This window comes from Brettanomyces bruxellensis, chromosome 7 (genome assembly GCF_011074885.1).
Source record: "Brettanomyces bruxellensis chromosome 7, complete sequence".
Lineage (NCBI taxonomy): Eukaryota > Fungi > Ascomycota > Pichiomycetes > Pichiales > Pichiaceae > Brettanomyces > Brettanomyces bruxellensis.
The window spans coordinates 243128-270152 of NC_054688.1; the positions used below are offsets into that span (position 1 = coordinate 243128).

A 27025-nucleotide genomic window follows, 5' to 3' on the forward strand; every position below is an offset into this window, starting at 1 on the left:
TTGATTAGTTTTTGTTTATTGTACAACAGTAAGAAAAGTGTCCGACAGTTCTACTTTAATAGAATGTGTTTCTGATTTCCTATCCTATCCTTATTGCCTACTGAACTCGTTAGTCCCAATTTTTGGTTCTAAATTGTAATATCCGTTTTTACTACTTTGAAGATTCACCTCGTCGTGGGATCCAAAAAAGAATTCTAAAAATTCTTTCCATCCGGTCTCATCCAATGCACTATCAAGGTCAGAATCTAGAAAACTGGCAGTTCCAGTTGATATTGTTGCATTGTCCATTCTCAGCTCTATATTCTTATTGCTTGACCTTTCCGAAGCCACCCCTCCTCTAAGATATTGTGAATACCCCGGTAATGGCATTAAAGATGGTATTCCGGAGTTGATCGAGGTTGATTGGTGTTCTTGTTGTTCTTCCCCTGAGGTGTGTGTAGCTTTCTTGGAAGTCGTATTTCTGGGATTAGCCACTTGAAGTTCCGTTAGAAATTCTCGAAGTGACATGTCTTCCACCGATCCACTTCCCTTGTTTCCAAGTCGAACAGACCCAACCAAATAATAAAGTTTCTCTATAACAGCCAATCCAATTTTAACCGTATAATGGGTGGATCTCAATAATCTGATTGTTGGAATTGCTTTATGAATTCGTTGCAGGTTTTCTTTACATTCTTCATGTTTGAACATTAGCATATCCAAAAGAACGAATAAGCATGCATATATAAGATGTTGACCAACGATCCAGTATCTTTTGTAGTATGCAGGAACGTTTGATGCCGAGTTATGATCAACAACCTCTAGGGCCAATTGAAGGCACTTATCTCTGAAATTCTCAAGCCAGAAATCTCTTCCAGCTAATGTTAAAATACGTGCACCCAATCCCAAACATTCACGTGCCAACGATGAAAATAAAAGATATCTTGCATATTGGCAAGTTCTGTCGTCCTTTGGAGAATAGGGAGCAGATCCAAAATACATTTCAAGGTTGTCCTTGAGGGTGCACATATGAGACCAAACAACTGTCAGTCTTTTTAAAGTTACAGGATCTGTGTAACTTTCCTGCTTCAATTCGCCTAATTGAACCATCAGACGCTCGTAAAGAAGTCCTGCAATATCGTCACCTGCTGTTGGGAACTTAACTGCGGCATTTTTAGTGCTCCCATAGTAATATTTTTCATGTCTTGCCCCTATTCGATTGGTTCCGCATGATATGAGTTGTTCTGTACTTATCAATTTGGGAAATGGTGTTTTGAACTTTCCTATCCACTCATGAGGAACATTACTTATGGAATCAATGATAAAGAAGCTATACCAAAGTCTTTTTACTACCTCACTAGAAAAATTAACGCTTGAGTTCGTAGTCTCTTCCGCAAATGCAATTATATCTGGACTGCCGCTATTCACAGCACCCTGCTTCCTGTTATTACCACTCGTTATTCCTTGCTCTTCAATTCTATCTAGCCCGAGAGTTTGGGCTACAACAATCACAACGGCCAAAAGCTCGTGATGAATAAAAACGTTTCCTAGGGCATGAAGGCATGATGTCATGACACAATATATTTGAATAGTCCTAATATCCGGTCTCTCTAAGAAGTCTGTTTTCTCTAGCCATTTGAATGATTCCCTAAATAGCACATGCGGCAATTTCTCCAATTCCGCATCTGTGTATGCAAGTTTATCCTTTAAATTTTCCATCCCAAAATATATTCCAACACAAAGCATTGTCATATAAAGTGACATCCAATATTGGAAGTCTCTGATATCCCCTTCCTTGGATTTAAGATTACTGTACAGGTCCCAAAGAGTGCAGTCAGGTATAGAAGATGTCTCCGGTAAACTTTCCCAGAATTTTGCATGATCCTCCATAAAAAGATGGTCCACTACTCCGTAGTGTAAAAGTGTTGTATACTTACAAGCGAATGCACATATCAAATATGATTGCTCGTACTTTAATTTTTGCATGAATTTCTTAAATTGTTCTTCTCCTTCCCTTTCATTTTCTAATGACTGATGGGTATTATCAGCTGGAAGTAGTCCATTCATGTGCGAAAGCCCGAATGTTAAAGATCTAACGGATAGCATGTAATTTTCGATACTACCATTACTAAGTAATGAATGGTTTTGGCTTAATTGAACATTATGATTTACACCAGTCTCTTCATTTGATTGCATTTTGCTACCGTCCCGTAAAGCTTCAGATGAAGCAGAATTTTCTGATCTGTTTTCTAATACATTACCATTCATCTTGTTTGTTATTGATTCAATCTTCTCATAGATGTTTTCTGCTTTGAATGGTCTGCGGCATAAATGAGCAACATGTCTCCTAATGCAATTATTGCAGGGAATATTTTTGTCGCATTTAACCTTTCTTTTAGAGCATTGCACACATACTAGTGACTTCCGTTTCTGCTTCATTGTAGTCAAATAAGCATACAATATGAACTACTCTACGAATGTTATTTAAAAGTCTATGTATTTCCCCCTATTTCTTATCGTTATCATGTAGATCGATCTCTTTTTTCTAGCCAAAATTTTTCCTCTTTTTTCTTCTTTCGCTTTTCTCCTTCTCGGAAGCCAATCTGTTATCGGCCAATTTAGCAGTACATGTTGTTGGGATCTGTATGTGTTCAGCTGATAATAACGCACGTGATACTTAATCTTGTATACGTTTAAGTTGTTGTCGGATGTACAACAAGATCTTTAGTAGAGTAATATTCTTATCTCTGATGATATTGAGCATCATAGTGAATGCGCAGAGGCATCCCACGGAGAGAGATATTGTAGATATATAGCCCACGCTGTGGAATTCTTATAACGAATTATTCGGTGGTGAAAATATTCTATAAAGATTCGAAATACAATTTGTATGAGAAATTTATAGTTAGCGATTCTTTAAGAGAGAATGTTACTGCACCACTGAAGAGACAAGCAGATAAGAGAACATAAGAATAGTTACAGAGGTTATCTATCAAAGGCTTATCGATTAACTGGAATTTGAGATAATTCTAGTAACTGAGGAATTTCATCTTGTCGATATATAGTGATTAATCTTATTCTATTTGCCCGTGCAAACTGTCCCTAACTTCTAGGTTTCGACACATGTTCTAATTGAATTTGTCTATTTATTTACACACTTTCAAAATATATATGCGTAAATGTCTCACAACCAACTGATTTAAAGTCTATATTAATTTATTCTTTATTTCTTCTCATGGCTTGTATCCTTCAATCAGTTTTTGCCTATCTAATCCATTAATGTAAGCATTCTTATCAGCCTCTGCATAGGCATCCAATATCAATTGCCAGAATTTCTCTCTATTTAAATCAGTTAATATCTTGATGGTTCTTCCTGGAAATTCGTTTTCAGCGAGCATTTTGGTAGCTCCATCTTCTTTTCCATCAACAATAACATCAACAGCCCTGCTTATGTACCTGCAGTTAAGTTTTTTTTCGAAGCCGCATACTTCTAGAAGAGAAGCAATAGCGACCGGATCATGAACGCTCGGTCCAACATAATCTGGTCCTTTGCGCTCCTTGACTTTCAAGTAAAAAAAGTGGACTAATTGGTACATTAAAGCTCTAAAATTGGAGGCAAGCACAACAGATTCACTACCAAGAACTTGTTTACGAATGTTGGCCGTAGCTCTAACTGTTGAAGTAGTGTCTAATGGTGCCAATAAAATATGTTGCGACAAGACTTCATCTTCAAAAATGTCATGAGCTGCTTGTGAATCGTCAAATATATTGAATTCAGCAACTTCGTTTCGGTTAAATCGCTTGAAGCCTCCTCCCATTACCGTTAAAAAGTGAATTTGATTCTTCAACTCCGGGTACTTTCCAAAAAACAACGCCAAGTTGGTTAACGGTGCTATAGCCGCTATACATAGCTTCCCGTTATATTTCTCTATCTGTTTTTTTAATGCTGGAAAGAAATCCTCGTGTCTTTCTGCTTTATATCCTGGTTCTGGTAATAATTTTGATCCATTAAGTCCTGTTTTCCCGTGGACTTCAGGAGCACCATCTATGTTCCCATGTAATGAGCTCGAACTTCCTGGATAAACAGGTATGTCCATTTTGTTCAAGGCTGTTAAAAATCTGAGTGCATTTCTTGTTGTATAAGTTAGTTCAGCATTACCATGAACGGTTGACAAACCAACCAACTTAAAATGTGGATTATAAGCGGCCAATGTTATTGCCACTATATCGTCTTGTCCTGGATCACAGTCTATCCATATTGGGATCTGTTCCTGAACAGTCATTTTCAGCAGGTCTTAGGTGTCATAGATAAGGCTACTATGTAAAAGTGTTATAGAGCACAGCAAAGAGTGAAAAAGAATAATTATTGCATGATTTCCGTTCCTTTATAAACCGGTCAGAGACGAGATCTAAAAAGCGTATTAAAAAGATTAAAAAAATATGCCAACGGTCTTAAAGTGTGCGGCGCACTACTATTTTCGGCCGAGCTTATCTCACTAAGGTAAGATGATTTTCTCCATCATTTCCTCTCTGCAACAATTAAGGAAAATCAAGTTTCCAAGGCACAATTTGATGTGTAATTGCAAAATATGATCCTTTTTTTGTCTCCGTCTTTAAATTTGATCGGGACATCTCTTTTCATGAAGTATCCTTGGTCACTCTTTTTTTAATTTACTCCGAATTTTTCTCTAGCAATGGCGGAGATCTGCAGATCGCTCAAAGTTTGTGCGTCCCGCTTGATTTGGTTATACCTTTCTTTGTTATCAATATATCTGTTTACAATTTGCAACTTCATAATTATTCCTTATTCGCAGCGTAAACAAATGCAGGCTTTCAAAAATTTAGTTAAATAACTTAACAAATAAAATAAAAATTAATAAGAATCCTGAAAGTACCGCCCCGAATTTTATAAAAAAGTTTGTACTCCAAAATCATTAGTTAGTTTAAAGGTAAATACTCGAGACACCATTACTTGTTATACAGCTTGAATTGGCGATAAAGAAATTGGTTGGTCCCCATCTATTCGTATAAAAGTTAAGTAAATTGTTAGATAGTTCAGAAATGAAGATGTTCATTACATTTCTCCCAAAGTAAGGAACTCACGGTGCTTCCTACTTTGTGCCACATTCATTGTTATGAACATATTGCCGTGACTTTCCCGTTTCCCCTTCTTTTTTTATTCTTCTTTTATTGACTTGCTGGAATGACTAGCTTTTCCTTTATCGTAAATAAATTGGTATTTGATACTATTTATATTTCAGGTTTCAAATTATCAGGGGATAAAAATTCTGCCAAATTTAGAATATCTTCCAGGATTTTCAGACCCCACCATTTCTATTTCCAATTTATGTTCACTATATGTTAAAGTTAGTGTTACCAGATTTATATAGTATATCGATATTTATTGTAGTATGTAATAAAGAGTATGTATAATGCTATACAAAAGGGAATATGTTCACTTTATATGGCTGTAGTTCTCGTATTAATCAGATGATATAACAATAACATCTTTCCTTACTGGAACTCCATTGTTCGAGAGCTTCAGTGTTTTGACACTATATCTGTGAAATGCTCACAAATAGTTGTAATATATATTTAACGAATACTTTGTTTAGTATATTTTTCCAAAAGATAGTTAAACTATTTACTTTGAAAAAGAAATCATTTGAAGAATAATCTTTGTGAGATTGAGGATTGATGCCCAAGTACAAGCAATTTAAAGCGAAATACTTGACGGCTCGGGAAATCTGTTGTTGGATATTTCTTTTGTTGTTTCTGTTCAAATAGTGATAGTAAATTTTTGTTCAACGAGCGGTGAAGTTTTATCAATATGAAATCAAGATATTGATAAATACTGAAGTTGTTTTCTTTATAAAAATACTAGGAATTATCCTTCCGTTCTAATCGAATTCGTTGAAATTAAATTTTGTACCAGACAACTTTTTTCAATTTAAATTTGAAAATAAAGTAATATTGAAGTTCTTTGCTATATTATTTAATTAACAAGTAGCAGCATGAATAAGCTCTCTTTTAGGCATAATCTCAGAGATTGGTTTGGTTTACCATTAAAAGTTAAATTTTTAGGTTAAGCTGGTAACTCTGTTATAAATTTACTGGAGGGAAGCAATTTAAGTAAAAAAAACTGATCAATGATTATTATAATAGAGCATTACAATTGCCGATTAAGAGCACGCAGCGTATACCATTATAGTTTAAGAGCCCAGTAATAGTCACAATTTTTGTTTTCCTGTAATGATGACGGGCTGACAAAAGTGTTGAATGAAAATGTATTTGTCATCATTATTGCTGTACTATATTTATTGTGTTAAAAACCTTATGGTCATAGATAAGGAAAAAAGTGATACTATGGAATCATTCTTATTTTGAAATAAACTCACATTTTGAAATACAAAGAGATCAGTAAAAGAATCCGTTGAATGGTCGGCATTGCTATTTTAACTATACACATTGGTAATGCTATGCATAAATTATCTATCAATGATGAAAAGCAAGCTGTAGGCAATTCAATAATATCAAAATGATTGCGATCCCTCAATCAATCTATGTATGGCATACTGAATTTCAAAATAACCCTGATCCTACAGATGATAAAATTAATTCAAGCAGTAATATTTCTTTGCGTTTGTGCTAAAGAAAAGCCGTGTGCGTCCGAATAAGTTATCAAAGAAATCGTAATATGATTCTGTCAAAATAGAGGTAGACAATAGTTTTAAGCAGAACAAGGTCTATTGTCTAGGCTGTCGTATAAGAAGGAGAATGGCAACTATATAAATATTAGATATCCTCTTGTGTCTATACTAAATCTTATGTGCAAGTTATATCTTGCAATAAATATTGACACACTATACTAATCTGGTAGCACTAACTTTAATAACATCTAGTTCGACTCCACTTGATGGTAACAAAGTAAAGGAAATAAATTCATTTCCTGATATGATGGCACATACATAATTGTTAGAATGGTAAAGGCATTCACATTATCTCACAGACCACCTGATACATTTATCCACTCATTTGGGTAACCGACCTTACAATTGTCTGAATCTCCTTGACTGCTAGGTTCTTATTAGTTCTATTAAAGAAGGAGTTTGATAGCTAAAGCCTGGGAGTAACTCATAAGGTCTCTCTTAACTCCGACAGACATGAACCTTTATCAGCTACTAACATATGAAACATCATTATAACTCATAGATTTTGACAAAGCCTCTTTTAACACCGACACTAGAATAAAGCAACCAAAAATAATAAATGATTAAATTTAACTTACATCAAAAATAATTCTCTGTAACCGAAAAACAAGAAAGCCCCCTTAGCTTAGTGGTAGAGCGTTGCACTTGTAATGCAAAGGTCGCTAGTTCAATTCTGGCAGGAGGCATTTATTTTTGGCACCAATTTATTTTTGGTGATTGACTAATATATGAAAATCGAGTGTATCCCTTTTTTTCCCTACCAAAAATTTAACGTTTTTGTGGATCCATATTTGATCCCTATTTAACTTTGATACGAATCATAGATTCACACCTTCCCTTACTTCCATCTAGTATAATATCACAGTAAGTAGCTTTAAATTTTTTTCGGGAGAAAATCTGAATGTGTCCTCATGAATCTCATCTAGCTCTAGGAATGAATGCTTATATTCAATGAAAGTATCCATCCCTCTGCCTGTAAATATGCACGAGAAGTAAATTCCAATCCTGAATTCCATTTAAGTAAAGATTCCAGGATGATTTATATACACAATTATCATGATATCATAGTGATGAGAAATATATTTGTGAATACTAAGTTGGAAAGATCAGATACTATTTATTAACTACAAAGTATATATTTGATGAACCAATCTAAACCACTTGTATAAAGATAATATTACATCAAGGTTCTAGTACTGGAAACATGCAAAATGAAATATGCACACGACGATGACAAAATAATTTTTAACTGATTAATTCTATGGAGAATAAAAGAGGAACACAGATTAAGCATATCAAAACAAAATATATTTAACGAGTATTCTTTAGGATGCTTGTGTATATATGAGTGACCTTGTTCACCACAGACAAAGAAATTATAAATGATGTACAGCGTCATGGTACGCAATATTGGTCGTACACTGTAAGTATGACATCAACTGCTTACGGTCCATATTATTCATTAGTAAGGAATATAGTAAAATACGGAAAAAGAGTAAAAGAAAAGGTATGAAAGGAATTGCTCAATAAATACCAAAAGAAAACCATAAAACCGCTTAAAAATCGTTGTAGCTCCCGAAGATGCAACTATTGATAGACTAAACTGAAAATTCAAATAAAAACAAAAAAGCTACAGGAGGAAAATTAAAATATCACTTGATGGCAGATATAACGTTAAATTGATTTGGAAGCAGTCAATGTAGGATCATTTATATAGGATTGGGATTTTGATCATTAGCGCTTTAGTGAATGGTACCCAAATTTAGAATGAAGCTAATTAATTTGTGTAAGGATGGTATGTCGACTAGCTAGATACCGGTTCCTGGTGTGTGAAGTTACAAAACTCAGTGACACGAATAATAATCAATAATGATATCAATATGGACAATACTGTCAACTTGTGATACAATCAATATTAAATTAAGATCAATTCAAATTAAAAAATATATATTAGCTTGTCTTCCTAAAACTCTTTCAAGAAAAAGGAAGTATTTGTGTCGGAGTTAAGAGAGACCTTATGAGTTACTCCCGGGCTTTAGCTATCAAACTCCTTCTTTAATAGAACTAATAAGAACCTAGCAGTCGGGGAGATTCAGACAATTGTAAGGTCGGTTACCTAAGTGGGTGGATATAAATGTACCAAGTGGTCTGTGTGATAATGTTAATGCCTTTAACATTCTAACAATTGTGTATGTATCACCATAGAAGAAAATGAATTTACTTCCTTTACTCTGTTACCATCAAAGTGGAGTCGAACTAGTTGTATTGCAAAATAGGCTATCGGGTCTCGTCCCTTCGTAGAAGAAACAAGTTATATAAAAAGAGGTAAAGTAAAGTAAAAATAAAAAGGAAAATAAAGTGAGGTAATCATACATAATAAAAAAAAAAGATTTAATTCTCAGAAACAGAATTATGATCGCGCATAATTATTTTTCTGCTGATTCCCTAACATACACAGTTAGTGCATTTTATCCAGGATTGTCTCTATTAGATATTATTCTAAATCTTCGTTATTTTAGAATAAGTTCAGATCTCAAAACAAATAAATCTAATGACATATAATAATAGATTACCTAATACTAGGTAATATTCTCATATGTCCGACAATTTGTTACGTAGAATAGTTTTAGCAAAACTCAGATATCCCTTTTCACAAGTGGGATTCTCTGTGTCGCATCAATTCTCAGAAATTATGCTCTTGTTAGAATTTCTAAAAATCCGCGAAATCCGACACTAAAGCGCTATGTAGTCAGTTTTCTTCGAAACAAATTGGCATTTGTCACTTACCTAAGCATGCGCGGTTACTTTGAATCTAATATTCCTGCGAAAACTCCGGTGTCCAATATTCAAATAAAGAGACAATCAAGGGGGGAGGGGGGAAAAAAATAACGCGATTCCACAAACACAACTTTTACATTCATCCTTTAGATCCCAGTGACTATATATATATAATTTTTTCAAGTCACCATTACAGCACGACATCAGCATCATTTACAAGCTTACAAGTTGTTAGCGTTTGATAGGATAAAGTACCATTCTGAAAATTCAAAAGAAATCGCCTGATAGAAAAAGCCGAGAAGAAAACTACAAAGTTAGAAACTATTGCAACTATAGAAATGAATACGCAGAATCAGCGTAAGCTGAGATGTAAGGTGTGTGGGAATACTGAATTCACTAGAGAGTATCACACTGCATCATCTGATTTGGCATGTACTAAATGTGGTACAGTGTTGGAAGAGAATCCTATTGTGTCTGAGGTGACATTCGCCGAGACATCAAATGGAGGAGCAATGATCCAGGGTTCTTTTGTGGGATCGGATCAGGCACATGCAAATTTTGGAAACAATAGAGGGTCTTTGGACTCGAGAGAGCAAACCCTGGCAAATGGAAGAAAAAGAATAAAGAATGTTGCATCAGCTTTGGGTATTCAAGATTACATTTCTGATGCAGCTTATCAGTGGTTTCAACTTGCCCTAACAAATAACTTTGTTCAAGGAAGAAGATCGCAGAATGTTGTTGCGGCATGCCTATACATTGCATGTAGAAAAGAGAAAACACATCATATGCTTATAGACTTTTCGTCTCGTCTTCAGGTCTCTGTTTTTGCCGTGGGTGCGACCTTTTTGAAAATGGTCAAAGCCTTACATATTACAGATTTACCACTTATTGATCCGTCACTTTTCATTCAGCATTTTGCAGATAAGCTCGACTTTGGAAGGGCCAAATTAAAGGTTATAAATGACGCATTAAAGCTTGCTAGGAGGATGGATGATAACTGGCTTTATGAAGGTAGAAGGCCTTCAGGTATCGCCGGTGCATGCATTCTGTTGGCTGCAAGAATGAACAATTTTCACAGAACACATTCTGAAATTGTTGCAGTGTCTCATGTTGGAACATCCACTATTCAGAAGAGATTGTGGGAGTTTCAGAAAACGTATTCTTCGAATTTGTCGATCGAAAAGTTTAGAAAGAACGAAAAGGTGCGTGCAAGCCTTCCCCCTTCATTCATTAAGGATAGAACAATAGAGAAGAAACGTAAGAAAGCAATCAGGGAGTCAGAGAAGCTCGAGGATTCATACTTAGAGGATCCAATTCTTTCAGCTTTACTTGAAGATAGTGATGTGACAGAGGAGGAAATTAAGTATCATATCAAAGTGGTTTTAAAAAGGCAATTAAAGAAGAATTGTAACGGAGTGAACGGAAAGCTGACAAATTCAAAGGATGCAGTGAAAATAGTCCCGCAAATCGACTCTGATGATGAATACATCAATGGAGAAGGTAACGAGGATGAATTAGATGGAGCGATGAAACAAATGATAGAGAAGAATAAGCCTAAAAATTTGGCCAAATACTTACCGAAAACCGAGGACTTACTTAAAACTGTTCCGGATGACAGTGATTTATCAGATGTTGATGACCTTGAAATTGACAACATTCTTTTAACGGATAAAGAGAGTAAACTAAAAGAGCAGATTTGGGTTGGAAACAATCAGGATTACTTGTTGGAACAGGAAAAGCGTAGGCTTAAGGAGGAATCAGACAAAATTGCAGGACATACTGCACACGTTAAGAAGAGAAGAAAACGCAGTGGTAAGGATAGTGCACAGGCTGGAACTCATGACTATGGTGCTTATCTTCAAGGTGACAATTCAAGACTTGGCCTTTCAGATACAATGGGAGCTGCTATTACACCAGCTGACAACGCTCGACAGCTTATCCAGAAAAAATCGCTTAGTAAAAAAATCAACTACGCTGCAGTTAATGAGTTGTTTAATGACAGTTGAAACGGTACGCCTTTTTTATTTTAATATGTATTATATATACGATTGGTTTATATGGGAATCACATTTTCTAATAATTGGCCCGTATGCTTAGAAAAGAGCGTAAGATGAGATTGTACAAAGTGTTCTTTAAGGAGTTCTTCCCAAGCCGTTACAAACCGGACAAGTCTCCAAATCCAAAAAAAAATGAACCTGTCCCCGTCCTTGACAACGACTACATAATCTACCACCTATCCTTGGATCACCAGGAAGAACAACTGTAGGGTTATTTGGGTTGTTACTGCCTCCATAAATGGCTCCAGGTGGTAATTTTATAACAGCGGGATTCATCGGGCTTGCACCTTGCTGATAATGTGCTGATGAAGAATTGTGCAAAGAAGAAGTGGAAGATAAGACTGAAGAAGCGGCTGGCTTAACAGGTCCGAACTTCTCCCAACACCGTCTGCATTTCTTATCACGCCTCTTATATCCAGTATTCTTGCATTTTTGGCAAAAATATCCCCTTGGATATCTCCATGGAAGGTTCAAGTTGTTTGTATATAAATCCTGAGTTTTTGAATCGGTTGGACGTGAAGGAGTAGCTGGGGGCCGCTGGGGCAACGTTGGAAGAGTCAACTGCTGTTCCTGATGATTTTGTTGTTGATATTGCTGTGACGAGCCTTGTGTAACTGGCACAAATGGTCTTTGGTGAGTTTGAATGGTGTTTGCAGTCGAATCAATGTCTATTTGAGGATCTGCCATAGCCTCTTCGTATGAAGGAGGAGGCTCACTTGGCTGATCAGAGTTAGGGTCATAAACATTTAAAGAAGGATCCTTCGGCATGTTAAATTGTAGGATATGTTATTGATCCTGATGTTTTGACACTTATCTATCTTCTCGTTGTCAGTTAACATGAAAAGGGTGAGCTCGGAACTTCACAAAAAAGTTCAATGCGAGCTTAAAATCTTAATGAGATCACTCAAATTTTAAGGAGGATTCTTTCACAGCCTCTTTTTTTTTTGGCGCGAGTAAGTGAAAGTTTAATATATAGCCGTACATGCCAAGATTAAAAAGTTGTTAGTGAGAAACTAGAGATGCCAGAGGTACAGGCCAAATTTAAGATTCCTGGAATATTAATCAATAAAATATACTAAAAATGGGAAATACTTAATGAATGGTGCGACTAAAATTGACAAAATTAGCAAAGGTCATGTAATACCAAATCCTTGCATTAATTGTCATGAACAGTTTTTATCCTTTAAAGGTTGAAGTTAATATGATGAAAAATAAGAAGTAAAGAAAAGGAACTTAAAGCAAGAGTGCTAAAATTGAAAGCTTTATTTGATGAAAACTTTCTTGGCATTTGCCCAAAGTAATGTAGCTTTTAGATGAGACTTCACTTGAATCTCTCGGTCCTAAGCATATCATGCAGTGTATGAGACAAATTGTTGGGGGATACTATTTTCCACCATGGCACTATTTCATCCATCAAATAAAATGTACGTGCCTTTTCTGTATCCTGAATGTGTTCGAAAATTTTGTATGTTCAGTTTCTAGATGACCTATTAAATCAAATTTAAAGGAAACATACTTTAAAAAAGTTCAAATCGGGAAATTTCGTAACCCGAAATATATTCAAAAAGTGAGACCCCGATATTCCAATCCCGTAGCGAAGACATTAAATATTAAGGTTTTGCAATTTTTAACTTGGTGGTTATGGAATAAAGACATTATTATTTCTTAATACGTTAAATGTTATGATAGTGTGTATATATATAACAAAAGAAAAAAATGTTTATTATTACTTATCGAAGCTGGCATATGCGACGGCTAAAAGTATCGGAGAATGAAAACTGAAAATATAATCCCGACTATCTCAGTTCACTTATTTTTTATTGTTACCAGACTTTAAATGGAGGAAAGGAAAAAATGAGCAAGTCTGAAACTATGCAATTATTGGAAACTATAAATAAAGCTTAATGTGTCTAAGGATCAGCCTCTGATGAAATTAACAATATATATTTGTTGACACATATTGAAAGGGGCACGATACTAATATGAAAATCATTACCGAGGAAGAAAGAAAAGCAGAAACCGAAGCTGTTTTACGGGGTGGGGCTAAGGGATTGGTTATAGGTACACTTTGCTCATTGGGTTTATTTGCAGCTGCTAAGTTCAGATACAAAAAGATACTCAACTTATCAACATCGGGAAAATGTGCCATTTTCATTACTCCCCCCATCTTTTTTGTTACGGTTGAGGCAGAAAAGGCAAACACCTTGTTTGATCAAAGTATGTATTCTCATGAGGAACAAACAAGACTTAAAATTGAGAATGATCAGAAATGGACCAACATGACTCGAAATGAAAGGGTAAAGATCACTTTAAATGAGAATAAATACAAAATTATTACTGGACTTTGGGCTCTTTCACTTTGGGGATCTTGGAAGTGGGCAGACAGGGACAAACTTTTGTCGAAAGCTCAAAAATTCTATAATGCGAGGATGTATGCCCAATTTATTACAATTGCCTTGTTATTGGGATCAATTGGGCTTTCTATGAGAGATGAGCAAAAAAATAAAAAAAGGACTAGCAGTGACGATTACTTTAATAGAGTGATCAAGGTGACAAAGTCCGAATCTGAAGGAACTGCCTAATTCAGAAAGACACAAATTCGACAGAAAGTACTAGAATAATGCAATTAGGGTATTGCATATATCTAAGATCTTGTACATTTTTTTAATTTATTCACTATTCTAAAACAAACACAACAAACGGTTTCGCATTCTCAACGACTAATTCTTTAATAATTCTACATGCTTTAGCAAATGGTACCTAAATTTTATGTGGTTAATTTGTGTAAAAATAGTGTGTCGATGGTGCTGGATATCGATTAGTTGTTGAAGTTGCAAAACTCAGACACCAATAAAAATCAGTAATGTTATCAAATCTGAATTATAATGTCAACTTACGATACAATCAAGTACTAATTAAGATCATTTCCAATTAAAATATAAGTCTGTTGTACTTAACGCTTTTCAAGAAAAGGGATGGTAAGTAGTAGAGATATTAGTAAATTTTGGATGCACTTTTCATGAAAGGAATTGATTGCAACGCATCAATTTCTCAAAGAATACTTAGTGCTATATTACTTTTCTCTAAATAAGCAACCCCCCAACTGGCATCCAATAACAAATGAAATAAGCATCCGTACACATAGAAACTCTCTGACGCGATTTGGCATTATTTTTTTTTTTTGGCGTCCCAAGGATAAATGAAATGCAAGCTTCTGCACAAGACACATCCATCTTTGAACTGCTATCTTCCTTCCATAGAGCTATCCATCATTAAACTAAAAATGCTGTGGCTTTCAGACATACAGAGTAAGTATGAAAACACTTTTTTGACCTTGTACATACTTTTTTAATACTAACACCAGAAAAATCTAGAATTTGGAGTGTTTTTCACTGCCTCAGGAGCTGTTTTCTTCCTTTTAGGAACCCTGACCTTTTTTGATGCCGCATTCTTGGCCATGGGAAACATATTATTCCTCATAGGTCTTACCTTGATTATGGGACCAAGGAAGACTGCCTACTTCTTTGCTAGACCTGAGAAGTTGCGGGGATCAGTGTGCTTTTTGCTAGGTATTCTTCTTATCTTCTTCAAGCACTCATTTTTGGGACTCATAATCGAAAGTTTTGGAATTCTAGGTTTGTTCGGGGAATTTTTTGCTACAATGGTGCAATTTTTAAGGACATTACCATTTGTCGGCCCAATCCTTTCACATCCACTTGTTGCTCCTATTGTGGATAAGCTTGCAGGTGTAAGGGTGCTACCTATATGATTATATTTGCTTACAGAAGAAATTTTGCTTCCAAGTGCATTTTACTAGTTGTGACAGGATAAATGTGGATCAAGCTGATTCATCGCCTACCGTATCTTCTTTTCGGATTGGTACCATAATTTTGCTTATTTTGTCAAGAATGTATTATTAAATGATATGTACACAAATATATCTTTCCCCGCTGACGAATATTATCTATAAGTTTTCTAGCACTTTTTTGGCGAAGTAAAGGACTTTGTAATCGTATCCATACTGTGCCATGATTTGAAATCCTCTAGATTCTCCGCCAAATGGAATATTTAAAGTTGGGATTCCGGCTAGAGATGCAGGAATAGTTAAAACATCATTAAGGTATGAATCAACAACCCTCATTTTAGAATAATTGCACACAAGTGGAGGAATAGAAACAGATGTAGGGCATATGATGAAATCCACCCCCTCGGCATTAATATTGTCATTTGGAAAAAGTACATGCCTGTCTTTGAACACAGAATTAAACTCATTAACCAATCTTGATCTGAGCTTCGTAGCCTTCATAAAATGACTGTCGTATCCATAAGATGAAAGGGAAAACGTTCCTAAAATAATTCTTCTTCGGACCTCCTTACCAAATCCTCTGTATCTAGTTTCGGTAAACTCAGGAACGGTATCACTAAATTTATCTGATCTATAACCATATCTAATTCCATCAAACCGAGATAAATTTGAAGATGCCTCTGCAGTAACTAGAGTATAATATGCCGGAAGTGCAATTTTTATTGAGGGAATTGAAATCGGATAAATATCAATTAGTTTGCAGTTTCTCAACAGTCCCAAGAAACGGCTCCACACCTTTCTTATACCTGGGCGCATATCACTGAGTAAAAACTCAATTGGTATACCAACCTTAAACTTCTCACCATCTTTTTCCCATCTATCTTTATCGCCAATTCTTTTATTACTAGCAAGCGATGTTGGATCATTTTTATCATGAACATCCAACTGTTTAAATATTTGGCTAATTAACTCAATTCGTTTTGAGATTATGCCAACTGTATCTAAGCTCTGGGCATATGGAACCAAGCCCCATCTAGATATTCGTCCATATGATGGTTTATATCCGAATGTGGATGTATAACAAGCAGGGAGACGAATGGATCCTCCAGTATCCGATCCGATTGCAAAATCTACCAAATTAGATGCAACAGATGCTGCAGCCCCACCAGATGATCCACCAACAATTCTCATTTTTGGATCAATTTTATAATCTGTTCTGTGTTTCGGCCTTAAATAGCGGTGCTCTAGGTAGCGTGATGGATCCTTTGGCTTTTCATGAAGAATTTCAGCATTAATAGAATTATTGCTTTTCAAGGTCCAAAAAGCATTTTCAGTGTAACCGCACACTATATCATGCTTTTGAGGATATAAAGGATTCAATGTAGGCCCAAAATGCGAGTTAAGAGTCGAATTTCCCATGCCAAATTCATCAAGGTTCGTTTTCCCAATTATGGTAGTAGAACCACTATTCTCTAAAATATTAGCAACCGTCGAATCAAAAGGTGAGATATATCCATCCAAAATTCTTGATGAACATGTTGTTGGCTCTTTCGTAGTACAGAAATTGTCCTTTATTGATGCCCTCAACTTTGTGCTATGGTCCGAAGACAAATTTTGGAGTGGTAGTCGAATACTTGTAAAAATATTGTACCTGCTATTAATTCGTTTTAATTGGCCCAAGGGTACAGCCTTCGACATCTTGAAAACAAAATTCTGCCCAATGCAATCAACCTCAGTCGCTGATATGACAAAATGATTAAATAATATGCTACAGATTGGGGTGGATAAACAGAGCTATATTATTTGTGGGTGCTAGAAAGTGATAATTCTGATAGCATAAATATAAAGGGCGGAAATAAGCCAACAATCATGAAAAAAAAATTAAACGTCTGATAGAGAGCACTGAAAATTGATGTTTAAAAAGATCACATATCTTAGAATTACGGCTGTTATCTAATTGCGATTAACATTGCCAACAATACACACCAACGTAGAATCACACTATTTAATCAAGCAAGGATTTGTACACAATTGTGCCATTCTTCGGAAAATCCATCTGTCTTATTATAAATTTTGATTTTTGTGCTTGTTGGTAATTTTAACTTACAATCAGTATGCCAGAGAAATCCGGTAAAGAAGTAAGATATAGAAACAATTTACAGAAGAGGAAGAAGCAGAGAGTCATTTTACGACTAAAGCCGTTATCTTGTTCACAGCATGATTTGGATTCTAAAGCAGAAGCTCCTACTTTAGAGTCGAAAAAAACAATTGACGGCACTTCATATGGAACAACAGAGGAGGTTCCGTACGATAAACGGGGATTTAAGTACACACCATGTCGTCCAAATCCATATTTTCACTCAACAAAATATTCTACGACAGATCTTCCTCCCTACAAAGCAAGATTATCATATTTCGATCGATCACAAGACACGCTGCTGAATAAAAACATGGATGAAGCTACGGTAGAACATGGATGGAGAAGCTGTAGAACAAATATAGGATTCAGAGAGGGCAAGTGGTATGTGGAGTACAAATTATTGAAGTCAAACGATGGTAAAAGCAACGTTCGTTTTGGTATAGCACGTAAAGAAGCCAGCGTTGAAGCACCAGTGGGATATGATGGATATGGCTATGGATTTCGGGACAAAGGAGGTGAAAAGGTTCACTTAAGCAAGCCAATCAAATTTCTACAGGGTGGGGAGGAGTTCCACTCAGGTGATGTTATTGGGCTTCTTGTGGAATTACCAGATATGAAAACACAAATGGAAATAGCAAAACGTCAAATCAGAGATAGAACAACTACAGATCCAGAGGAGGAGGAAAAGTTGGAGGAGCAGAATATAGCTGAGAAAGAGAAGAAAAACAATGAGAATCTCGACGAGCCAGATTTCACCCAGGTTGGTGTAATTAGAGATGCCGTTCCGATTAAGTACAGAAACAAACTTTTCTTTGAACAGTATGAGTATACATATTCAATGCCGATGGATCACCTTCTGTATCCTGTGACGGTGTTTGGCGAGAAGGCTGTGCGGGATAAGAAGAAGTTCAAGCCGGCAAAGCTTCCAAATTCGAGAATAACACTATACAAGAACGGAGAAAAGAAAGGTGTGGCATTTGAAGGACTTTTTGCATTTCTACCGCCATGCTCTGAACAAGAGCAACTCAACATCAATCTTCACAGAGAGTACAACAAGTTCTATGTGGGAAGAGATGATGGCTCGTTGGGGTATTATCCTATGGTAAGCTGCTTCGATGGTGGTAGAGTCAGGATCAATACTTCCGGTGTATTAGAATGTGTGCCGGAAGACTTAAAACAGGATCTTAACGGTGGCAGCATTCAACTATTCAGCAGCAGGTACAATGGTGTTATAGTTGAGGGCTACACATACGATCTCGTGGACGAGACTGTAAACAGATACCTCGATCGGATGGAAAGTATACTTAAAGCAAATTCATAGACAATTATATATATATGACACGAATAACTACGAGAAATCAACAACATCTTCTAAACTTCCGGTGCAGTCTTTGCCGGGACAAGACACATCATTCTGGTGTGCAACTTTATAAAATTGATAACATTTGGAATGAAAACGGACCGGACAATCTGCAACTTTACACTCCAAACCTCTTACAAGTATTTGACCGCAGGCCAAACAAGTGGAAACAGAGGGGTACCTTTCCTTCAAGTAATCCTTTAATTCCAATAATGATCTTGGCGTAAGACTGTACGATGTATCAAATAACTCAAACCATCCATCCAAAACTAATCGTGTCATCAATTGTTCGGCCTCAACCATGCTGTATCCAAATCCAGATCGGATATTGTTGAGGGTGTCATATCTCGCGATGGAATAATGTTCGCGTCTCGATGATGTGTCCTCGTCACCAGTACTGTCACCAAACGTGAGATCAAGTAAAAACGAGATCACCTTCATCTCTTTTTCACTGAAAGACGTTGATATTTGTAACACTTTCGTGGATTTCCTGTTAATTAGTGTGTAAATGTACGCTGCCTCGTCTGTGCTTGATTCGACATCGTCTGTACTGTTTTCATCAATCATTCTTTCTATGCATAAGTTGAGGGGAGTAAGCCTCCTATTAAGAACTCCCATTGTGTTCAAAACTTCGATATCATCTAATCGCTTTCTCACTTGTATTCTTAATTGTCGATTTTCACGGCTATTTTGACGCTGTTCATTTTGTTCTTCCACATCATCATCAGTTTTATTTTCATTTCTTTCTGTTTCGGCTTCATTTCTATCATCATTTCCACTTTCTTGTCGGCGTTTTATAGTTTTTTCATCTATAACAATGTCTGCAACTGCATCCCCAACAAATCGCGTCAATTTATGTGAGTCTATACTTTTCACCTGCAATAGTAATTGAAGAATTGCTTGATGAAGCTCTCCATAATCTTTAGTAATCGCCAAAACTCTCGCTTCTTCCGATTCATCCATTTTGAAGATCAGCACCCAAACTTATTCAAAGATTCCATGAATTTATATCCATCTATTGGTACCTAAAGTGTGAAACTCATAATTATAGATCTTGGGCCAAATAATGGAGGTTGAGAGACGGAACGCGTTGATTTGTTTTGCGCCGATCGACTCGATGCACGTAGCTTTTTCCAGCTTTTTATTTTATTTTTTTTTTAATTTGCTTCGCTGTGTCAAGTTAAAAGCACTCAAAATTATAACACGTCCCAACCTGATCTGCTGATTCGATTACAGTGAATTATTGAAAACAGAAAAGACATACGTCAGCTTCAATATATTTGCGATTTGATTTCTTTGTATATTAAAACTTTACCGAGTGAACAGCAGAATATCGGGATAAGTTGCCTAGATAACATTTATTGACTGCTTCTAAATTGACATATTTATATTGGCATACGTACCATCTTAAATATGGCTTATTATCAACAGGGATTAAACAATAATAGCAATGCCAATATATATACACAGCAGAATATGGGCAATGGTTTCAATCAACTGGGTGTCCAGCAGAATTCTGGCTTCTTTAATTCTGGAAACACGGAAAGTTCTAATATGCCAACTGGATCAATGCAGACATCCTTGAACTTTAATGAGACTTCAGGGGAGCATAATCCGAACCAACTTAGCAAGGGTTTATTGGCTGCATTTTCAACATCCGGATATCCGGGAGAGCCCCCATTATTAGAGGAATTGGGTGTAAACTTTGGCCACATCAAAGGGAAAACGCTGGCAGTCCTAGGGTTTAAATCAAGAAGTATTAGTGAAGATGTGATTCAGGATTCAGATCTAGCGGGTCCAATTCTTTTTTGCCTCCTATTTGGAATTCTTCTTCTCCTTTCAGGCAAGACGCATTTTGGATACATATATGGTATTGCACTTTTTGGTACTATTTCATTACATTTATTGTTCAGACTAATGTCTAACAACTCTGGTCCTGGAGGGCTTGATCTGCTTAGAACAGCTTCTGTTTTAGGGTACTGCCTTCTTCCATTAGTATTACTCAGTGCATTGGCGGTTGTGCACGATTTAGACAACACTTTTGGATACGTATTAGGAATTATTGCAATTTTCTGGTGCACATACTCGTCATCAGCATTTTTCGTGAGGGTTTTACAGCTAACGAATGCAAGATTACTAGTAGCATATCCATTAGCAATGTTTTATTCTGTTTTTGCGCTCATGGCAATATTTGTGGAGAAGAAAGTTTGATGCATACATATATTGATTAATTAACGGTCAAGACAAAAAATAAAGATCAAGTTGTCGCATACCATATGTCCTATTAGATTCAGGCGTAGCTAGCTATTGCAACATTAATAATAACATAAAATCCATAAATTAATACGAACTATAAAATTATCCATTACCAATGCTTATCACCAACATGCTCAAGTTTGTGCTTTCCATTTAAAGCCGGGATCAACAACTGAAACTGTTGTGTCTCTGATGAGGTGTTTTCTCTGTCAATTTCAACATGTAAGGAAGTAAGAAGAGAATCAGGATGAAGTGGATAAGCATTGTGTGTTTCAGGAGTAGACTCGCAGTCACATTTATCACTTGGCGGCGTAACTACCTCCAGCTCAGAAATTGGTCCTGCTTTAATAAGATCCCCTTGTTTAAAATTTTTAAAGTATTTCTGCTGATCATGAGTTAAATTCTTCACAAGAATCAAGTCAGAAAAGTTTCTTGAATTAAAAAACAACTCATTTCCCCTTGCAGGCTTCTGAACTTTGTGTTTAAACAATGGAATAACATCTTCTTTGGTTGACAAATCAAAAGTGTGCAACTTCGATCTCTTTTGAAGCATCGTTGCCATTCCATTTGGAGGAGGAGTATTCACAATAGCTGAAGAAATCACATTTATAATGAGACGAGGATCCTCGGCGGCCGTTTTTGGTATATGGTCTTGCTTTACTTTCTTGCCACATGTATACAACCTGGAAAAACAGCAAAGATGAACATCACCACTTAAAATGGTAAGTCTAATACCATGTTCGGCTCCAAATTTCATTAAACGAGATACAAATCTGTTTCTTTCAGCCTTATGATGTCTCGCACACCAGTGATCATTCAAGTCATCCAAAAGTTCAACTGACCCATCAAACTCATTCACTAGACCCTTGAAGATCCATCCCTTTCTTGCTATCCATTTCAAAGGATACAATATCGGTGATTCCATAATGACCTCAGCCCAGACCATTCGTGGATAACAGATTGGAACTCCTAACTGCACCAAGAGATGCTTAATTTCTCCTTTTGAAGATGAAATTTCCCTCTCCAATCGCGAAAACACATGATTATAAGTACTTTCCGTACATATCTGTTTCTTGGTCCTTTCTGTTCGACAGTCAAGAGCAATCATTGCAATTTCTTTGCCTAATCTGGCATAAACAGATCTAGACTCCTTTTGAATATATGGGCCGGGAGTTGTACCTAGAATCCATGATTTTTCAATTGAAACATCTTCTTTGGGAAAGGTATGATGCTGAAATAACATATAGTATTTGAAAGCTGAACTTCCGACACCCTTAAACATGCTTTGGGACATGGTAAATTTTGAATATGAGCCGAAACCATCAATAATATCGTGGTCATCAAACATATTAACCTGTGGAATCTGATGCATAACTTTGGGAAAGAGAATCTGACACGTCTTTCCAAGACTAATCTCCATATATCCTTTACCAAACCACTCAACATAATGATTCAAGTAATAATGATCTAAAGAAGCTCTCACAGAGGAAGACATCTTCCAAAGTGAATGCTTTTTAATATGCTTTAACCAGCGCCTAAATTCTGGTGAGGAAAACTTAATCGAGTCGCAGTAAATCTGATCGCCTCCTCCAATCATCACGTGATAATGCAATTTATTGTGTTTTCTGAGTACATCAAGCCATAATGAACCTTTAAACGTGGAAATATCCGCTCCAAGAGAAAACCCATTGCATGAATAAGACATAATATTCATTGACTGCTCAATTGCAGGAAGATAGAACATGTAATCTGATCGAAATTCCGAGTTAATTGCATACTCCACTTTCTGCTCATAGCTTTTAAGATTCAAATTGACTGCATACCTGTAGAAGAGATAATCCTCCTCTTGATAAATTAACTTGCCTGGAAAGTTTCCAGTAACGACACAATCTGTTTCCATATCTTGTATTTCTGGCTCACTTGACCTGCCAATTTTGTAAATAATCTCTGGAATTTTACTTTCCGTTGTTCGTTCTGGCTTCTTTCGTGTTACCAACAAAATCGATGCCCTATAATTATTCGAAGAACCTTCCAAACAGCCCAAAAATCTGATATTAGGGCCACATGCTACATGAATTGCTGGTTGACCAACTATCTCATCATCTGGAACAGTCTGTATATTTTTGGGAATCGCTTTTTCCACTAGTTTTTGATATTGATCCGACGGAATAGGTTCAAACCAGCCGTTATTCTTGCTTTCGCACATTTCTTTGGTAGGTTCTGAATTGTAGATTTGTAGAAGTGGTTTAGTTCAAAAATCGTTAAGAATACAGAGAGACCTTTTAAGGGGTATAATAGTCTAAACAGTTAAGACAAAGAGAAATGCTGAATTTATTTTGGTACGAAATTTCCACATTATATGCAAATAGAGGGGTGTGAATGTTGTCATAACGATATTTAAGGTAAGGCATTGAAAAAAAAAGGGTTCAAGGGAAGTAAAAAAAAAGTCTGGTAGAGCAATCAGGATGGTTAAAAGTGCAAATTTTTGAGAGACAGATTGTATGCACGTAGCCGTGCGGGGCGGAATGTAAAACTCTCGGGTATTTATTCGCATTGTTTCTGCAACGACAATAAAGGACAGCTATGGAGCAATCAAAATCCACAATTTGTTAGAAACCAATCAAGATGTAATGCCTCTAGAGTTAGACGGACGTAATAAGGTGAAATTGTCATATCTTATTTAGTCACGGGAAGATGTTGGAGTAAAAAATATTTTCCGATTTAGTCTCAAAGGCTCAATGGGTTGACAACCGAAAAGAAATATCATTTATTGTTGCAATGGTAGAATTTTATTTCATTTACTTTCTTTATTATTCCTAGTTTTTACCATATGGCACTTCAGTTTTATTATTTTAGATTACCAGGTAGGGGCAGGCGGTGTTTCGAATGTCCGCCTGTCGGAGAAACCGATTTCCCCTAAAAAATTTTCAGATCCTCGCGGGTAGAATTTGAAATATCTAAATAGGAGATCCATCCTGTGCGTGCACTACATGTTTGTTTTCCATGTTCCATAGCAAGAAATAATTGGCTAACTAAACAAGTGTACACATAAAATGACTCCCAAGCAAGTTAAACAGATCAGAGGAACTGTTCTTGTTCTTCATGGGTTTGCTCAGAATGGTAAAAGTTTTGCCATTAAAGCATCCGGGATAAGAAAGGCATTCAAGAAGGCTGGTTATCATACTGTTTTCATCGATGGACCTTTAAAGTTAGAGCCAGCAGATATGCCATTTGAGGTGAAGACAAATGGAACACCTTTTGCTGATTTGAATCTGAGGGGCTGGACTTACACTCAGCCAGACAGGTTTAATATCCAACCCTCTTTGGATGTTGTTAGGGAGGCTTACAAAGAGCATGGACCGTTTATCGGCTTAATGGGCTTTTCTCAGGGTGCTGGTGTCTTAGGTGCCATTCTGTCAAGATATGCTGAAGTTGTTGGTGATGAGAAGGCAGCAGACTATTTGAAGTTTGCCCTTATCTATTCAGGATTTGTTTACACTGATAAGTCTATGGAGAAATTCTACGACAAGAAGATTGAACTTCCTACTTTGCATTTGATGGGTGAATTAGATACCGTTGTTAGTAATGATCGGTCACAGAAATTGGTTGACAGATGTCTCAATTCTACTATAATGAGACATCCAGGGGGACATTACGTGCCGAGTACTAAGCCTTTGTTGAGAAGTGAGATTGCCTGGGTTCAGAATGTTGTTGATGGAAAGAATAACGAAGATGGTAAGGAGAAGCCAGAGGATGCAAAAAAGAAGGCTGCTGAGGATAAGAAGGAACTGGACGATTTGGCAAAACAAATGGCAAAGCTTGGTCAGGCTTAATATTCTAGTAGTTGATGGATTGACCTACATGTATAAAACCGGCATTTAATTAGTATTTGCACTGCCTTCTCTAGACGAATAAATAATTTGGTTTATTTGTTTATTTATTTTTTTTGCTGTATCGCAGAACACCGAGATTGAAAAATGCGGCGATAAGCTTTTTCGGTTATCAGGTGAAATTTTCAATGCAGTATAAATAGTTCGGCTTTTTCTATTGAAAAGGAAACTCATGAAGATCCAACCATCAAGGGTAGGTCGCATTTTAATGGTTACAAGGGAAATATTTAAGCCTTTTTCCTTTTTCTGTTTGTAATATAAGGCTTTCTAATTGAATTCTTGAAATTTGTTATCTTACTTGTTTTAAATTAGTTCCTTCGAACCGACCATAAGCGGGAACCTTCCTTGACTAACTTTCAACTTTATTGGAATTTTAGGTTCATCACAAGGCGCAATCTAGACATTATTAATTTCCAGAAATGGTGGCAGACGAAACAAATACGACTTTGCATCCTCCATCAGAAACAACACCTCTAACAAGAGTTCATTCCTTGTTGGTCGACTCTCTTCCTTCAAAACGAATAAGAATTACACAAGTTGCATGCGCAATGCTTTGGTGTCTTTTTGCAGCAGGTCCAGTGTTTGGATTTGCTGCATTAAAGCCTGTGCTTATATCAGAGGGAGTTTATGAGCAGTTTTGTTCAGCAGAGGATAAAATGTGCGTTGAACGAGACTTGAAGCTCAACAACATGTTTACAATTGCAGCTGTGGTCACTAACGCTACCGCTTTTATTGTTGGTAGAATTCTTGACACATACGGACCAAGGGTTACCGGAATACTTGGCTCATTCCTTATATTTGTTGCTGGTGTACTCCTTGCAAATGGTGCTGCAATTACTCGATTTGATGCCTACTTATTTGGATATGTTCTTTTAGCATTCGGTGGTCCGTTTGTTTTCATTAGCTGCTTTCAGTTGGCCAACTCTTTTCCTGGCCATTCTGGTTTTGTCCTTGCTTTATTAACCGGATCATTCGATTCGAGTTCTGCCCTTTTCATGTTCTACAGAATTACTTATCAGCGAGGTATTGTGACTAATTTCACTTTACATAAATTTTTCAATGCTTATTTGATAGTTCCGGTGTTCATTTTCTTGTGCCAGGTCTTTATAATGCCACACGAATCATACAAAACTGTCGAGACACTTGCAAAAATTGGTGAGACCGGAATTGATGAAACAGGACTTCCTATCGATGGAAATGATTCTAGATATGGTTCAGAAGAGGTTGACCAACTTGAAAGAGTCAGATCGCATGTTTCAGTTCATTCATCAAAGTCTGTCTACGAGGAGATTGCCGACAAACAACTTTCTGACAAGTCTGGTGGACTTCACAATATTTTGAACGGAAAATCTGTCATTGAACAGATAAAAACTCCGTGGTTCTTACTAATGTGCTTTTTCACTACTATTCAAATGCTTAGAATCAACTACTTCCTTGCCACTGTGCGATCACAAATGGAATGGTACTTTGACAGTCCAAATACTGCCGTGCAAATCAACAAATTCTTTGACGTTGCCTTACCAGTTGGTGGAATACTTTCAATTCCATTCATTGGACTTATTTTGGACAACATGACAACTCTCACAACTCTGGCAATTCTTCTAGTTGTCTCTACTGTCATTGGCTTAGCTGGAATGATATCTTTGTTTTCCATTCAAATTATTGGTATCTGCTTTTTGGTTGTTTACAGACCTTTCTATTACACTGCTGTTTCGGACTATTGTGCCAAGGTCTTTGGTTTCAAAACATTTGGAACTGTTTATGGAACAATTATTTGCTTCTCCGGAATATGTAACATGTTCCAGAGTGTTTTGGATCGCATGACACATTTCACATTTCACATGAATCCTAATCCAGTTAATCTCTTGCTTGTTTCGCTAACTGTTATTTTTGGGGGATCACTTGTTTGGTTTGTCAATGGTCAGGAGCATAACTTGAAAAGACAGTCCGTTATTCAAGAGGCTATGGGTTCGTCGGCTTGAATAAACTGTACATACAAACGACCGAGCTTCGTATATGGGATGAATTAAATAAAAGTAGATTCTTTTTAATA

The 27025-nt window shown here is 36.4% G+C and overlaps 13 protein-coding genes and 1 non-coding gene across 14 annotated transcripts; 8 read left to right on the forward strand and 6 right to left on the reverse strand.

The window, feature by feature from the left end:
• Positions 1–90: 90 nt before the first annotated feature.
• BRETT_004630 (uncharacterized protein) lies at positions 91–2244 on the reverse strand (the record flags this gene model as incomplete). The annotated part of the gene is made up of 1 exon (XM_041283124.1): positions 91–2244. The coding sequence occupies one exon, from the start codon at positions 2242–2244 to the stop codon at positions 91–93; it is 2154 nt and encodes a 717-aa protein (XP_041136476.1).
• A 965-nt stretch (positions 2245–3209) lies between these two features.
• On the reverse strand, positions 3210–4259 carry BRETT_004631 (uncharacterized protein; the record flags this gene model as incomplete). The annotated part of the gene is made up of 1 exon (XM_041283125.1): positions 3210–4259. One exon carries the CDS (start codon positions 4257–4259, stop codon positions 3210–3212), a length of 1050 nt encoding a protein of 349 aa, XP_041136477.1.
• A 3041-nt stretch (positions 4260–7300) lies between these two features.
• On the forward strand, positions 7301–7372 carry BRETT_004632. The gene has a single exon. It is a non-coding gene; the product is annotated as a tRNA-Thr (tRNA).
• Positions 7373–9802: 2430 nt separating this feature from the next.
• BRETT_004633 (uncharacterized protein) lies at positions 9803–11470 on the forward strand (the record flags this gene model as incomplete). Its single annotated transcript, XM_041283126.1, has 1 exon — positions 9803–11470. The coding sequence occupies one exon, from the start codon at positions 9803–9805 to the stop codon at positions 11468–11470; it is 1668 nt and encodes a 555-aa protein (XP_041136478.1).
• A 126-nt stretch (positions 11471–11596) lies between these two features.
• On the reverse strand, positions 11597–12289 carry BRETT_004634 (uncharacterized protein; the record flags this gene model as incomplete). Its single annotated transcript, XM_041283127.1, has 1 exon — positions 11597–12289. The coding sequence occupies one exon, from the start codon at positions 12287–12289 to the stop codon at positions 11597–11599; it is 693 nt and encodes a 230-aa protein (XP_041136479.1).
• A 1214-nt stretch (positions 12290–13503) lies between these two features.
• On the forward strand, positions 13504–14103 carry BRETT_004635 (uncharacterized protein; the record flags this gene model as incomplete). The annotated part of the gene is made up of 1 exon (XM_041283128.1): positions 13504–14103. One exon carries the CDS (start codon positions 13504–13506, stop codon positions 14101–14103), a length of 600 nt encoding a protein of 199 aa, XP_041136480.1.
• Positions 14104–14978: 875 nt separating this feature from the next.
• On the forward strand, positions 14979–15290 carry BRETT_004636 (uncharacterized protein; the record flags this gene model as incomplete). Its single annotated transcript, XM_041283129.1, has 1 exon — positions 14979–15290. One exon carries the CDS (start codon positions 14979–14981, stop codon positions 15288–15290), a length of 312 nt encoding a protein of 103 aa, XP_041136481.1.
• Positions 15291–15485: 195 nt separating this feature from the next.
• Positions 15486–17024, reverse strand: BRETT_004637 (uncharacterized protein; the record flags this gene model as incomplete). The annotated part of the gene is made up of 1 exon (XM_041283130.1): positions 15486–17024. The coding sequence occupies one exon, from the start codon at positions 17022–17024 to the stop codon at positions 15486–15488; it is 1539 nt and encodes a 512-aa protein (XP_041136482.1).
• A 416-nt stretch (positions 17025–17440) lies between these two features.
• On the forward strand, positions 17441–18787 carry BRETT_004638 (uncharacterized protein; the record flags this gene model as incomplete). Its single annotated transcript, XM_041283131.1, has 1 exon — positions 17441–18787. One exon carries the CDS (start codon positions 17441–17443, stop codon positions 18785–18787), a length of 1347 nt encoding a protein of 448 aa, XP_041136483.1.
• Positions 18788–18814: 27 nt separating this feature from the next.
• BRETT_004639 (uncharacterized protein) lies at positions 18815–19789 on the reverse strand (the record flags this gene model as incomplete). Its single annotated transcript, XM_041283132.1, has 1 exon — positions 18815–19789. The coding sequence occupies one exon, from the start codon at positions 19787–19789 to the stop codon at positions 18815–18817; it is 975 nt and encodes a 324-aa protein (XP_041136484.1).
• Positions 19790–20239: 450 nt separating this feature from the next.
• BRETT_004640 (uncharacterized protein) lies at positions 20240–21037 on the forward strand (the record flags this gene model as incomplete). Its single annotated transcript, XM_041283133.1, has 1 exon — positions 20240–21037. One exon carries the CDS (start codon positions 20240–20242, stop codon positions 21035–21037), a length of 798 nt encoding a protein of 265 aa, XP_041136485.1.
• A 154-nt stretch (positions 21038–21191) lies between these two features.
• Positions 21192–23288, reverse strand: BRETT_004641 (uncharacterized protein; the record flags this gene model as incomplete). Its single annotated transcript, XM_041283134.1, has 1 exon — positions 21192–23288. One exon carries the CDS (start codon positions 23286–23288, stop codon positions 21192–21194), a length of 2097 nt encoding a protein of 698 aa, XP_041136486.1.
• Positions 23289–24135: 847 nt separating this feature from the next.
• Positions 24136–24915, forward strand: BRETT_004642 (uncharacterized protein; the record flags this gene model as incomplete). The annotated part of the gene is made up of 1 exon (XM_041283135.1): positions 24136–24915. One exon carries the CDS (start codon positions 24136–24138, stop codon positions 24913–24915), a length of 780 nt encoding a protein of 259 aa, XP_041136487.1.
• A 476-nt stretch (positions 24916–25391) lies between these two features.
• On the forward strand, positions 25392–26954 carry BRETT_004643 (uncharacterized protein; the record flags this gene model as incomplete). The annotated part of the gene is made up of 1 exon (XM_041283136.1): positions 25392–26954. The coding sequence occupies one exon, from the start codon at positions 25392–25394 to the stop codon at positions 26952–26954; it is 1563 nt and encodes a 520-aa protein (XP_041136488.1).
• Between the last annotated feature and the right edge of the window lie 71 nt (positions 26955–27025).